At 38.1% G+C, this 15712-nt stretch overlaps 1 protein-coding gene across 1 annotated transcript; it reads left to right on the forward strand.

Moving 5' to 3' along the window:
- irf8 (interferon regulatory factor 8) lies at positions 1-8190 on the forward strand. Its single transcript, XM_053622522.1, has 9 exons — positions 1-119; positions 224-403; positions 2013-2196; positions 2319-2413; positions 3023-3134; positions 3738-3785; positions 5520-5906; positions 6034-6149; positions 7598-8190. Exons 2-9 carry the CDS (start codon positions 236-238, stop codon positions 7784-7786), a joined length of 1299 nt encoding a protein of 432 aa, XP_053478497.1. The 5' UTR covers positions 1-119; positions 224-235; the 3' UTR covers positions 7787-8190.
- The last annotated feature ends 7522 nt before the right edge of the window (positions 8191-15712 follow it).

Genomic DNA, 15712 nt, shown 5'->3' on the forward strand with positions numbered 1-15712 from the left:
AAATCACAGTGGTCGAGCTGTGGGATATTATCTCTTATACTGCGGGTGGAAGTTCTTTCTTTCGTTTGTTCTTTCTTTCTTTCTTTCTTCAGCAGCTTCACAGAGGTGAATAAGAGGAGGTAAAGTGCGACTGAAAGAAGTCACTACATATGTACGATGGATTCAAATCTATTAATGATGCATGATGTATTGTATTGTGTTGTATTATATTGTATTCTGATAGGCTGATTGGAAGATGAATCCAGGAGGACGACGGTTGAAGCAGTGGCTCATAGAGCAGATTAACAGTACTATTTATTCAGGATTGCTGTGGGAGGATGAGGCTCACACCATGTTCCGCATCCCATGGAAACACGCCGGGAAACAGGACTATAACCAAGAGGTGGACGCTTCCATTTTTAAAGTAAGCACATCAAGTTTTTATTGTCATCATCATCATCATCATTTCAGTTTCATATTCACTCCCTGGCCATGGTTCACCTTCACTGGTCATGTTGGGGGGTTGGGGGTTTGGGGGTACACTACTCATAAAAGCAATGGTGCATAAAATAAAAAAAATTTATTGCAGTGCATGCACTTCAATAATTTTTTTTTATTTTATGCACCATCTATTTCAAATTTATATGTACATTTTTAAATGGAAATCTTGAATATCTTTAAAAAAAAAAATATATATATATATATATATATATATAGTTGGGTGTGAAGGTTTGCACCCTCCAGAAAAAAAGGATCTAATAGCAGTTCAGAGGATATGAAACATGTTGGAGGTGGTTATAAGGAAAAAAAAAAAAAAAAAAAAGGAAAGAAGAGTATACAGGGTTTTTTATTAATTTTTTTTTTTAGAATATTTATAGCACATTTAGAAATGGGAGATGCAAAATTCTGGTCATAAGTAAATGGTATGGTGCATATATATATATATATATATATATATATATATATATATATATATATATATGATTTTTTAAAATAAAATCTCAAATATTGAATTTGCCTCAATATAAAATGTTTTCTAGGTGTATGTGTATATGTATATAGGCTAATTCAATATTTGAGATTTTATTTTAAAAAATCATTTACATTTAAATGTGAGGACAAACACATACCAATTATAAATGTTTCTCGTGAAGTTTCTGGTGCATTAAAAGCATAAAAAGTAAAAACAAACAAACAAACAATGCATTTTAAATAAAGACATGAAGTAGCTGACAAAGAGTGACTCATTTTGAGAAGTGTTCGAAAGTTTTGCCTACGCTATAGCAGTGACATTTAGCGTGTTAGGTTGTATGAATTATATTGCAGATTGTCATCTGGTGTATGTTAAGATGAAAAATAAATAAATAAATAAATAAATAAATAAATAAAATAAATAGCAATATATTTATATATATTTGTAATCTCAAATACTGAGTTTTTCTTAAGCTTACAATAAAGTGCATTACGGTTTGGGGGATGCATTTATTTATTTATTTATTTACTTACTTACTTACTTACTTATTTAATGAATGTTCACTATTGACTTTATGTCCAAAAGTTTGCACCCCTCTTTCCTAAATGTTACATAATAACTTCTGGACACAATTTCTGCCCCATAACTCCCTTCAATTTCTTTCATATCCGTTTTGGGATTCTTTCAAGTGTATTATTTTCCTAAAAACCAACCCTGCATACTTTTGCATTCAAATGTATTTTTTTACATTGATAATTTAAAGAAGTTAGAATTGCATGCAAAGACACAGAAAAAAAAAAATGTTTACAGAGGTCTGATAGGTGGTGATAACAAACCCCAGTTAACATTGAAGTATATTGGTTTATTTATTTACAGCACTGTGTTGAAATGAATGATAATACGATCTTATGGACCATTTAACCCCTTAATAGGACACCTGAAATGTATTCCTCTGTCGTTGTTACTAAATATTTGTAAATGTAGTTTGTGAATAAGATAAAACAATTCAATAGTTACACGAAAGAGTTGAAGTCTACATGGAGACTGTGGTGTGTTCCAGGCTTGGGCGGTGTTTAAGGGCAAGTTTAAGGAAGGGGATAAAGCTGAACCTGCTACATGGAAGACCAGACTGCGATGCGCGCTCAACAAAAGTCCCGACTTCGAGGAGGTAACGGACCGCTCGCAGCTGGACATCTCCGAGCCGTACAAGGTGTACAGGATTGTCCCTGAGGAAGAGCAGAAGTGTAAGTGTCTTTGTTCCTACTATTTCAGCTACACAGAAGGAGTTTGAGCTAATTATTATCTCTTTTTTTTTTCTTTAAATAAATAAGAACTTATAAAGCTAACGAATATCTCATTCGTTCAGTAGGGAAAAACATCGGCACGATGAATGTGAGCTGCTCCAACGATGGAGTGGATATGGAGTGCAGCTCAGCCGACCTCGATCAGCTCATCAAAGAGGTGAGGATGGTCTCACTATACACAGCGCTGTTGAATTCTCGATTCTGATCGGTCAGATTCATCTATCTGACAGTAGTTCTGGCTCCAAGGCGAATCACAGGTTTCCTGTTTAAAAAAAAGTGTGCAAATGTTGACATGGTGAAGAGATGCTTACTTAACATTTCTGGAAGGAGTCTCCAGTGTCAGCGCTTTGTAAAAGCAAAAACATAGGAGAATCTTCAGGACTTCATGCTTTGCAATGTGAACGTTCCACACCATTAAACCTAACTGCAAATGGTTAAAAAAAAAAAAAAGTACGATGATATGAAGATCAATCAATTCTTCAATGATTCTTCAATCAATAAACATTATAAGTGTTTGCTATCCTGTAAGAAGAAATAAACATTTCAGTATGTGATGTTATAGGAAAATAATCCACTCCAGTGTGGTAACAGTGACTCCTCTTCATCTCACCACCCTGTTGTTGATTATTTTCCTCTAACAGCATGCCCCCGAGTGTTTTCTTTTTAAATTCCTCTCTTAACCCACATCATTGGGTTCAAATCTAAATGTAAACACCTTGAAATGAAATGAATTGTTATACTGTTTACTGTTTCCCCCCCCGTGCAGGCGTCTAATGACGAATACACAGGCATTATCAAGAGAAGCCATTCTCCTATGGATGAGAATTGCAACGTTCAGTCACCACAGGAGTTCTGGCAGCAGGGTTCTCCTCATAACGGTAAGGCACGAACACACACACACACACACACACACACATCTCTGTGTGAACGAAAGGAAAAAAAACGACATATCGTCATCTCTAAATCACAGACTTCACAGTGAAAATCAAAATAAAACACATTCCCTTGTAACTCATTAACACGCTGTATTATAACTGTATTTATTTACTTGGCTCTGGGATCGTTCACTTTGCTGTCTCGTGTTTTTCCGTCATTTGAAATGAACTGACTGTGTGAAAATGACATGTTTTTACTCAGCAGCACATGAGAGCTGAAAAAGCATTTGTGTGTTTGTGCTTTTTCAGTTTTGCATGCTGAGGAGGACAGATTTCCTAATTTCCGTTAGAAAGTTGCTGACTTTGCATTCGTGGTCCCATGAGTATTAACTTTGAGAGCCCAACAGGGTTTAGACGCACGATTCATGATTCGTGTTAACGGTCAGCTTCTGAGCGACTTCGTTGCGCAATTGCTTATCAAAATAAATAATAATAATTATTATGTATGATAATAATAATGTATAATACATATATTACATGTATATATATATATATATATATATATATATAAAATTACATATATTTTTTTCTTTTTTCCATTTACAGTTCTTCCCATTCATCTGGACACATCACCAATAAACTCATTTAATGCTGGTATGTAGTGTCTGCTCTCTAACCCTAACCCTAACCCTAACCCTCTCCCATAAATATGCACAAAAAACACAACCCACTTCTTTTTTTCTTTTTTTTTTTTTAAATCTTGTCCAAATCCAGTTCTTGTAGACGTTTTCACACTGCTTACACACACTTCCTGTTTAGTACTGGATGTTATCCATTTTAAAGCAGCCAGAAAATTTGAGATTGTATTTTATAAATACCCAACGCACAATATATATATAAATACCCCCATTCTTATAATATTTCTGAGATTGTAATTCACAAATCATCTCCATACGTTCTCAAAAATGATGCGTTAACATGCGTTTCCTGTGTTAAATTGTGTTTAAAAGGAGCGAGGAACACAAAAACACACATTTGACCTTGTTACTCTCTCAGATTAAACGGAATGAAATGTGAATAAATATGAGTTCTATGATGTAAAAATGATTTTTATTCATTTGGATGTTTTTGGTTTGTGGTTACCTGAAGAACCATTCATTCAGCCGTCGCAGTCAGAAAGTCTTTATTAAAAACATTATCAATTATTAATCATGAAAATCTCAAATAATTATTTTCCGCCATAAAGATATGTCCAAATAATTCTATCATATTTATATATATATTTTAAACATAACCTGATCATTCTCATAACATAGCCGTAAAGTTCATTTGTAATTTGGTTCCACTTTTTGGAATAACATCAGGTTCTTTGCGTTTATCCCAGACTGCAGACAACGTTATCGGCTCTTTCAACAGATTCTATGAAGGTTACACTTTGGGGAATAAAAGGGGTTCTCCTTGTGATCTTTCCATAGTTAGAGGTTCTAAGTTTTCCGAAGGTTTTCTACTTAGCACTCACTCTTATTAAAAAATCCCTCAGTGGTAAAGTTTGATACTCGGGAAAAGCGAAGAACCTTAGGGTTCTAGATTGTGTACGTTGTAACGTTATACGAAAACGACATGCTGAAAACGTGGAGTTATATTAAGGTTTGAGGGACAGTGTTCTAAAGATTGGCGCTCAGAATGTTCTCAGTTCGTTTGTGGAACATTATGGACATTTCTGTGTTAAGGTTCCTTGAGTGTAGAACGCTGAAAGGCTCTTCGGTTTGGACAAGATTTTACAAAAGAGTGTTTCCTGTTCTGAAAAGTTTCCATGTTAGAATGTCAGAAAGCTCAGACTCTTTACCATCCGAAGAACCCAAGAAGAACCCGTTGTGTTCCGAGTGTATGATTAAAAGTGTTGCCGCGACGTTGAAAAAGTTCTCAGAGCGAATTTAACTCAGCCAAATGTTTCTCCTTCTGTGATTTTTAAACAATATATATATATATATATATATATATATATCACCCTTTTGTTCAAATGACCCTCTTGTAAAAATGGGTTCTTCAAAGGCTTTCATGATGTTGGAAAAAAACCAAACAAAATACACAACTCTTAAGGGTTCTGTTATTGTCACTAATAGAAACGTATGCAGGGTCCATGTGGAACTCTATCAGTGTTTTTCAGCTACAAGTAGAACCATTTTAGGACGCTAAGGACCCTTAATTATCAAAAGAACCCTTGAGGTAGACCTTTTTCTAAGAGTGTAATTGGATTCTGTTTTACGACTCCATACTTTTAAGTCCTACTGAAGGACTCTTTATGGTTCTAGATTCACCCTATTTGAAAAATTTATATTTATAATAAAGTGTCTCTCCCTGTGTGTGTGTGTGTGTGTGTGTGTCTAGTTTTCGCTCAGATGATGATCTGTTTCTATTATGGAGGGAAGCCGATGGGCCACACGGTCACCACTCACACTGACGGCTGTCGGATCTCGCCCTGCCAGCCCCCCATCTCCAACGCGCTGCTGTACGGCTCGGACAGCCTGCAGACCGTACGCTTCCCGCCCGTGGAGCTGATCGAGAACGAGCGCCAGCGCTACGTCACCCGCAAGCTGTTCGGGCACCTGGAGCGCGGCGTTCTGCTACGTGCCAACCGCGAGGGCATCTTCATCAAACGCCTGTGTCAGAGCCGAGTCTTCTGGAGCGGCCAGGACTCCCAGTACAGCTCTGGCATCAGCAAACTGGAGAGAGACTCTGTGGTCAAGATCTTCGACAATAACAGGTTTTTGCATGGTGAGACCAAAGATCTCTCTCATCTCAGACACATTTACAATCAGCATGCGTGTCTTTATTTATTTATATATATATCTATATATCTATATACACGTGTGTGTTGACCGAGGCTGTGTGTGTCCCTCAGCACTGCAGATGTATCAGAATAATCAGTACCCGGCTCCGGACCCTACAGTCTCGCTCTGTTTTGGAGAAGAGTTTGTTGACTTCAGCACCGCCAAGAACAAGCTGATCATTGTGCAGGTAAATATGAGAAAAGTGCTTCGTGTCAAATCCTCTACAGCTCAGAGTTTTCACAAACCTAAGAACGATCCTCAGAACTCTTTAAGGGTCTAGATTGGTTCATTGGGCTCCACTGTGATTATAATTCTTTATACGTTTAAATCTTACAGATTTACAGATACCGTGTTAAATTCTCACCTCTGATTGGTCAGGAACAAATCACGTCAAAGGTTTACGTCAAAGCGCTCGCTCTAATACGTTCTCGTTTCACTAGTAACGTCGTACGCACTCTGTGTAATCGGAGTAATAATAAACGGTTTAAAACAGTGCCGTATTGCTCGTAACGATAACAATAACGTGCCACTCTTTTTAAGCCGTTTTTTTAAAATTATTATTATTCAGTGCAATTTTTACCTCTAAAAAGACTTTTATTTAACATTTACGGAAGGAGTCTCCAGCGTCAGCACTTTATAACAGCTGGAACGTGAAGTTTTGCGCCATCTTTCTCTGTCTTTTTTTTTTTTTTTTTGCCTTATTAGCTTCATGAGTGAGAAAAAGAGAGGCTGGTGAAGGAATGACTGTGGCTTTGAGTGACTTTTGCAGACTTTCCACTCTTCTGTGAACACTTAAGTTAGCCTTTGGATAAAAGCGATAAAGTGGAATATAAATAAACCTCATGATCGTTAGCAAACTGCCGCGGTACAAGAGATAGAAAACACTTCAGGACGTTCTGACGGAGGGAGATAATCGACTCGTCGTTGATTGTTTTCCTATAACGGCACAACACGGAGTGTTTTATTCCTTGCTTATTAACACAAGTGGATCATTTCGAACAGAACTGAACACATCTGCAAACATTAAAAAGAACGGGAGAAATCCCAAGAGTGTCTTTTAATCGAGTTACTGATATTTCAATCCATTTGAATCAATTTTAGCGGTTTTTAAATTTGGATTTTGGATATCGGAGGGCATCGTTGTTCACTTTGTGTTGTTTCTATAAAGATCTTGAAAGTAATGTGATAGAAATGTTTTTAAAACAGGTTAAAGCTTTAGTTATTTTTCAGTCCTAAAGTCTTAATAAAAGCTAATTAAACTTTGGCCTTTAAAATGATATCAGTATTTCATACCGTAGTTGTAGACATACAGTAGATATAGAATACATTAAAGCGTTTAAACCTGCAACAAGAAATGCTACTCGTTTTAATAATCCTGTGTATAAACGCAGAAGTATTAACAGTTACGGACTGACTGAAAGAAAACATTTCTATTTCTATTTGAATTTACAAACTGCACTTCTCTGGAAAGCTTTCACATCATTCATGTTACTATTCCCTCTATTACTGCATGTTATCATTTACGATTCTATGAAATTATAGTTCTGAAGCTCAGCTCCACCCAGCATTAAGCCCGAGTATATAAATGATTCAGATTTGATCTTAAGTCCTAAAACTTGTCGTTGCTTCGAACAGATCACGGCTATAAAATGTCAGCAGCTGCTGGACGCAGTGACGGCTCATCGAGCTCAGTACAGCAGCAACCTGGAGATCTCGGACGAGCTTCCCGGTGATCAGATGGCTCGCATTTACCAGGACATTTGCAACTACTCTGTTCCTCAGCGACCCCCGTGCTACAGAGACAACCTGCCCATCATCGCCTGAAACGCAAATCTGACTCCAGCTCGGATCAACAAGCATCTCACAAACAGACTCTTTAAAAACAACAACAACAAAAACATTTTGTTAGCATTAGCAGTGTTGTGTGGTTTAATAAAGCTACACGTAGCATCGTGTGTTCTCAGGAAATCTAATTATGAAAATGTTCTCAGGGAAGGTTGTTGTTTTTTTTTGTTTTGTTTTGTTTTTAAATATATATTTTGTTATGAAATGTATTTCTCGGTTTACTTTTTTTTTTTGCACTTTTCTATTCAACCGGGCTTTAAAAAAAAAAGAAAGAAAAGAAAAAAAAGATTATTAATCTTGAGCTAATAAGTAGATAGGTTTTACTATCTTCAGCTTTTTGTACTGTGACTTTGTATTGAAATAAAAAAAAAACTTTTTAAGCATTACATTCTCGGTGTGTTATTTAACACAGGTATACGAAATCAACGCGGCTAACACTAATAATAATAATAATCCATCCATCCATCTTCTATACCGCTTATCCTTTTCAGGGTCACGGGGAAACCTGGAGTCTATCCCAGGGAGCATGGGGCACAAGGTGGGGTACACCCTGGACAGGGTGCCAGTCCATCGCAGGGCACAATCACACACACACTCACACACCCATTCATACACTACGGACACTTTGGACACGCCAATCAGCCTACCATGCATGTCTTTGGACTGGGGGAGGAAACCAGAGTACCCGGAGGAAACCCCCGCAGCACGGGGAGAACATGCGAACTCCGCACACACAGGGCCACGGTGGGAATCGAACCCCGGACCCTGGAGGTGTGAGGCGAACAAGATTGATTTAGGAATCAATCTTGTGAATTCTATGTGTAAATCTAAAATGCTTATGCTTTATGCAACAGTACAGTGTGTTTGACCAATTTGTGTGTACGATCATAAAAATATATATTTCTAGATGTTTTTTTTTTTAAAAACATGGCTGGTTACGTTTTAATCTTTCAAAAACAAAAACAAACAAACAAAAAAAATTTAAAGGTCTTTTAAAAATTTAAATATACTTCTTTTATACTTTTTCTTTTTTTTTTTTTTAATCAAAAACTACATAGTGCTTGCCATGACCTGAAGGTGATGGAGGGATGAAAGGAAAAAAGGAAGCAATAAAAGAAAAACATGGCAAAGAGAAAAAGTAATAAAGACAAGGGTGGGGGGAGGGGGGAATGGCGGGGGGGGGGGGGCAGAAGAAGAAAGGATAAAAAAGGAAGAGAGAGAAAATCAGAAAGAGAGAAGAATTATGGGGGAAGGATATAAAGAAGAAACGTGAAAAATACAATTAGAATGAGAAAAAAAAAACCAGGAAAAACAAGCATCATAAAGAAAAGAACATGAAGCGGCGTGAGATATGCAGATAGAAAGAAGCTAGGAATAGGAAGAGAAAATGAAAGAGGAGAAAGTAATGAAAAAGAGAGAAGGAAGGGACCTGATTGGACGGCTGTGAAGTCCAGAGAGAATCTGAAACTGTACATTTAAAAAAAAAAAAAAAAAAAAAAACTTTCAATATTGTAAACACGTTTGATTCTTGAAAATGGTTAGGAGAAGAAGAAGAAGAAGAAGAAAAAGAAGAATGAAGAAGACAAAGAAGTATTTAGGAATAAGAATACAGTTCTCACTTTTAATAATGCAGTAATAATGTTCTAATATTATTAATGGTCCCAATAATGGTGTAGCAAGTAGTTTCGCCACCTTACATCTCCAGGGTCCCCGGTTTGATCCTGAGCTCGGGTTCCTCGCACGCTCTCCCCACGTGGGTTTCATCCTGGTTCCCTCACACTTCCCAAACACATGCAGATTAGCTATGCTAAATAGGCCCTATGCAAAGTCAGTGGTCACAAACCCTGTTCCTGGAGATCTACCTTCCTGAAGACTTTAGCACCAACCACAATCGTGCTCACCTGACCAGGAAGGTAGATCTCAAGGAAGAGGGTTGGTGACCACTGCTCTAGGTGTTAACAAGTGTCTAAATGTGTGTGTTAATAGTACTTTGTGATAGACTGGCATCCTTTCCAGAGTGTTCCCAGGATTTCAGACTCCGGATCCACCGGGATAAAGTGCTCACTGATATACAAAGAGATACTCGTTTATAATAATACAATGAGAGTGACACAACAGGGACTAATAGAGAAGCTGCTGGTTTCCCCGTTGTGATAAGAGTGAAAGAAGGAAGAGAAGGAGACTCCCTGGATGGAGAATGTGATCCCTGATGATGACACAGTGTAGATCCCCATTTCACTTTCTCTCTGGTCTAGTGACACATTACCCTGGCCGAGGCAGCGAGCCGTGACAAGCCATGATGATAGAAACTACCCAGTGTGTCTGTACTGTACTTTATATTAACACTACACTATGAGGTGTAGCTTAGATTTCTCTTTTCTCTTCATTATCTGTCATTCAGATCACTGCATACGAAAAGCTTAGCAAGTCACGCACACACACACACACACACACACACACACACACACACACACAGTGCTGTGAAAAAGTATTTGATTTAATCTGTTTTTGTGTATCTCTCATACTAAATAGTTTTAGAGCTTCACATGAAATACAACATTAAACAAAGGCAACCTGAGTAAACACGCAATACAGCAAAAGAAAAAAAAAAAAGTTATCCAACACCAAAAAAAGTGAAACCAATGTGACAAACTAACTGCCCCCTTAGACTTAAAATCTGGTTGTGGCAGCTTTAGCAGCAATAACTGCAACCAAACGCTTCCGATAACTGTAGAGCAGTCTTTCACTTACTTCTAGGACTAGGACTTACTCCTACACTTTGGATCGTTGTCCTGCTGCATAATCCAGCAGCATTTGAATTTCAACTTACAGACTGAAGACTGGATATTCTCCTTTAGGATTTTCTGGTACAGAGCAGAATTCATGTTTCGATCAATTATTGCAAGTTGCCCAGGCCCTGAAGCAGTGAAGCATCCCCACACCGTCACACTACCACCACCATGCTTGACCATATGTATGATGTTCCAGATGTTACGGGACTCCTGTCTTCCAAACAGTTCCACTTTCGACTCATCAGTCCACAGAACATTCTCCCAAAAGTTTTGAGGATCATCAAGGTGTGTTTTGGCAAAATTCAGATGAGCCTTAATGTTCTTCTGGGTTAGCAGTGGTTTTCACCTCACCACTCTTCCGTGGATGCCATTTTTGCCCAGTGACTTTATTATAGAGGAGTCATGAAGAGTGACCTTTATTGATGTAAGAGAGGCCTGTAGGTCCTTTGATGTTGTTCTTGGCTCTTTTGTGACTTCCTGGAGGAGTTGTTTCTGTGCTCTGGGAGGAATTTTGGAAAGTCGGCCACTTCTGGGGAGGTTCATTACTGTGCTGAGTTTTTCCATTTGGAGATAACGGCTCTCGCTGTGGTTCTCTGGAGTCCCAGAGTCTTTGAAATACCTTTGTAACCCTTCCCAGACTGATGTATTTCAATCACCTTCTTCCCCATCATTTCTGGAATTTCTTTCAATTTTGGCATAGTGTGTTACTGGGTAAGACCTTTTAACCAACTTCCTGCTGTTGAAAAAGTTCTATTTAAGTGTTGATGTGATTGAACAGGGTTTGCAGTAATCAGGTCTGGTTGTGTCTCGTCCAGCTGAACCCCATTATGGATGCAGTTTCATAGATTTGGGGAATTAGTAACTATGGGGGCAAATACATTTTCACACAGGCCCAGTTGGTATTGGTTAACATTTTTTGTGTGTGTCAATAAATAACGATATCATTTAAAAACTGTATTTTGTACTTACTCAGGTTGCCTTTGTTATATCTTAGATTTTGTTTCCATTTTTGAAACAATTTAGTATGAGATATACACAAAAACAGAAGAAATCAGGATGGGGCAAATACTTTTTCACAGCACTGCACATGTACAAACATACATACACACACACTTACTCTCTGTTCCTCTTACATCTATCATGTAGTTCTGATGACCAGGCAAGATGTTATTTTATTAGACCAAGCTGTGGGTGGTGAATAGTTTATGGTCCTGAGTAGATTTTCTCTGAAACATTAAATGAGCAAAAGGGGATTTACGTACATTTACTAGCAACTCACGACATATTAGAAATCGAAATTGAAAAACAACAACAACAATCCAATCAAGCATTTCACATTAAATCAGACACAAGCTCCGCCCACTGGCATACTATTTTCTTTATAATTAACCTCAAAATTTTCAGTGCAAAACGAGGAAGGCAATGAAATGTAAACGAAATGTAATTTACAGCAACAAAATGTTGAATATGGTCAAAAATGTTCAAATATACAGTAGTGTTTGTATTACATATAGGCTATGAAAGCACGCTGACTTGAGTAAAAGTACCGGTACTGTGAAGCACTGGAGTAATTCACGTTTAGTGAAAGTAAAAGTAGCAAATTACTCAACAGTAAACAAAAAAGTCATCTGGTGAAAAACTACTTTTACAGTTACAGTTATATAGCGCTTTTCTAGACCCTCAAAGCACTGTACATAGTATGTGTGTGTGTGTGCGGGGGGGGGGGGGGGGGGGTCCTCCTCAACCGCCACTAGTGTGTAGCATCCACCTATATGATGCGACGGCAGCCATAGTGCGCCAGAACTCCCACCACACACCAGATATTAGTGGAGAGGTGAGTGATGTAGCCAATTCAGAGATGGGGATTATTAAGGAGCCATGGTAGAGAAGAGCCAATGGGGGAATTTGGGCAGGACACCGGGGTTATACCCCATTCTTTTACGAGAAGTGTCCTGGGATTTTTAATGACCGCAGAGAATCAGGACCTCGGTTTAACCTCTCATCAGAAAGACACAGCTGTTTTTACAGTATAGTGTCCCCATCACTATACCGGGGCATTAGACCCCACACAGACCACAGGGTGAGCGCCCCTTGTTGGCCTCACTAATACCACTTCCAGCAGCAATCTTAGTTTTCCCCAGGCAGTCTCCCATACAGGTACTGACCAGGCTCAACCCTGCTTAGCTTCAGTGGGAAACCAGGCGAGATATGGCTCTAGCGTATATATGACTTTGGAGTTAAAAAAAACTTTTTCATATGTCTACAACTGACACAGCTAATCTGACAATTGTTCTATTGTCTCTTCTGTTCTTATCCTTACTAAGCAAGTGAGCTATTCTGAAGTAAACCTCCATTATCAACAGTATACAGTGTAATGTAAGGTAACATTAGCTGGCTAGCTAGCTTAGCCAAATGCTCTTGGGGTTGCAGTATCTTGCCAAGTTAATAGCTAGCTCATTGTAATGTTTACATGTTTCTAGCTAGATATTACGCTATCTAGCAAAGATGCCCTGAGTGCTACACAACAGATATTCGCTACCAAACTTCGAAGTGACATTGTAAGTTAAATACAGAGCTTTCATAGCTCAAGGTCTAAAGGTCTAGCACAGCACTCAGCTAGCTAGTAGCATAGTTTTTGTTTTATTGTTTTTTTGGGTTTTTTTTTTACAGATAGGGTGAAATGTTGCCATGTCGTCAGGTTTTGGCTCGCGTCATTGGCAGATCATCACACTGTTTTAAATGTTTGAAGCATTTAAAACTAAATTGGGTCTGGGATGCTCATATGCTAATCTGTCTCCACATTGCTGCTGAACATTTAGCACCTGAAGTGTAGACTTTTATTCTGATTGGGTTTCGAAATTGAATTATTGCACATACTGTCATTTAACTGTACTTTTGTTTCTTGTGAAACTTCTGTACTTCAGCTTTTGCTATCATTTCAGATATTTTCATGCATGTCAGATCAGAACAGAACCATTTTGTACATTTTTGTCTGCTTTTGCTCTTAGCAAGTGAAAATTCCTTGAAATATAAATGTGATATGTAATCTCTAGCATTATAATAGTATTTATTTTTATTACTGGCAGATCATTTTTATATCTTTAGTTAAAACACTGCCGACTGAATGAGAACATTTCAAGCTTGAAATGAAGTTTCAACGTCTCATATCCATTTTATAGTACTCCCATAACGAAACTGATAGAAACCTACTTTTATTAAAGCTTTAGTCAAGATATTTTTACCTGCTACTGTACATGTCAGATAGCATTTTAAGCAGAAAGGATATTTGAACAATGTCTATTTAATACGGAAGTCATGATGTGTTTAATGGTCGGTGGCACAGAGTTTGCGTGTCAAGACATTTTGAAATCTGTGACTCAGAAAAGTCAGCAGACGTGGTGTCTTCTGTATTACCGCTAAATTTACATTCGGCTTCTTATATTCTGTTTCTTTTCAGCCTCTCTGGAAGAAGCGTTATCAAGCAGCTCAGCTCTCGTGCGCTAAAAAGGAATTCTTAAATATGAATGCTGTTTGAACTATTAAACACCATTAGTCTCTTGTCATTTGCACTACCATGGGATTTGCCCTTACACCTCGTTCTCAACCTTGCCTCTTTGCACATTACGGACTAATTACTACATGATACACACACACATTATATATATATATATATATATATATAGACATATTGCTATTTGCACTTCTGGTTAGATGCTAACTGGATTTCATTGGCTCTGTGCTTGTACTCTGCACAATGACAATAAAGTTTAATCTAATCTAATTTAAAATCTTGATTTAGTTAAAGTACCCCAATGCACTGGGCTAACCTTCAAGTGATGTACGTTAAATCTACACTACACGACCAAAAGTTTGTGTACCCCTGACCATCACACCCACATGTTCTTGCTCAACATCTCATTCCAGATTTATTCCCCCTTTGCAGAAGCGCCCACTCTTCTGGGAAGACTTTCCACTAGATTTTGGGGTGTATCTGTGGTGATTTGTGCTCATTCAGGTCATTCAAGAGTGTTATCGAGGTCGGGCGCTGATGGCAAGTGAAAAGGCTTGGTGCACATTCGATGTTCCAGTTCAGCGCTGCAGAACACCTGTAATACAGTATTAATAATATTTCTGCTGTTGGTTTTGAGTAAATATGAGGCCAAACATATAAAATCTACACTATATGGCCAAAAGTATGTGGACACCTGACCATCACTCTCATATGTGATGTCATTGTTGAACATCCCGTTCCAGATTTATTCCCCCCTTTGCTGTTATGAGAAGCTACACTCTTCTGTGAAGGCTTTCGACTAGAGTTTGGGGTGTGGATGTGTTTGGATTTGTGTTCATTCACCTACAAGAGCATTAGTGAAGTCAGGTATTGATGTCGGGATGTCGAGGAGACTCCAGCTCCAGTTCATCTCAGGAGTGTTCAGTGGTGTTGAGGTCAGGGTTCTGTGCAGGACACTCGAGCTCTTCCATCTTCTTCCAACCTTAACACACCGTGTCTTCATGGAGCTCGCTTTGTGCACAGGGGCATTGTCATGCTGGAACAGGTTTGGGCCTCTTAGTTCCACTGAAGGGAAATTGTAAAGCTACAGCAAACATATACGTTCTATAGAATGGAGTGCTTCCAACTTTGTGACAACAGCGTTGAAGAATGACGTATGGGTGTGATGGTCACGTGTCCACATAGTTTTTCATCCAGCAACACAGAGAAAACCAAAGAGATTGGAACACAGAAGAGACAAAAGGTGTTTGAATTGCACAAGAACTCGCAAACAGCTATGCTGCAATCAACTAGAGATTGTAACTCATAATTTCTCACCTCTGACCAGGAAAAACAAATTAAACACCCCCTCCCCCTCAGGAACTCATCAACTCAGAGTACTTCCGAGTTCAGCAAGTCATGTCAAACCAACATCAGCAGTAAACAAAATAGCACTTCATTACTTTTAAATGTTGCTAACAAAAGACAAACATGGGGGCATCCATAGTTTTAGTGCATTTATTAGTGCGTTATTGTATATGTGTTTAACCAGATTATATATATGTATATATATATATATATATATATATATATATATATATATATATATATATATATATATAT

This window comes from Ictalurus furcatus, chromosome 4 (genome assembly GCF_023375685.1).
Source record: "Ictalurus furcatus strain D&B chromosome 4, Billie_1.0, whole genome shotgun sequence".
NCBI classification, from domain to species: Eukaryota; Metazoa; Chordata; class Actinopteri; order Siluriformes; family Ictaluridae; genus Ictalurus; species Ictalurus furcatus.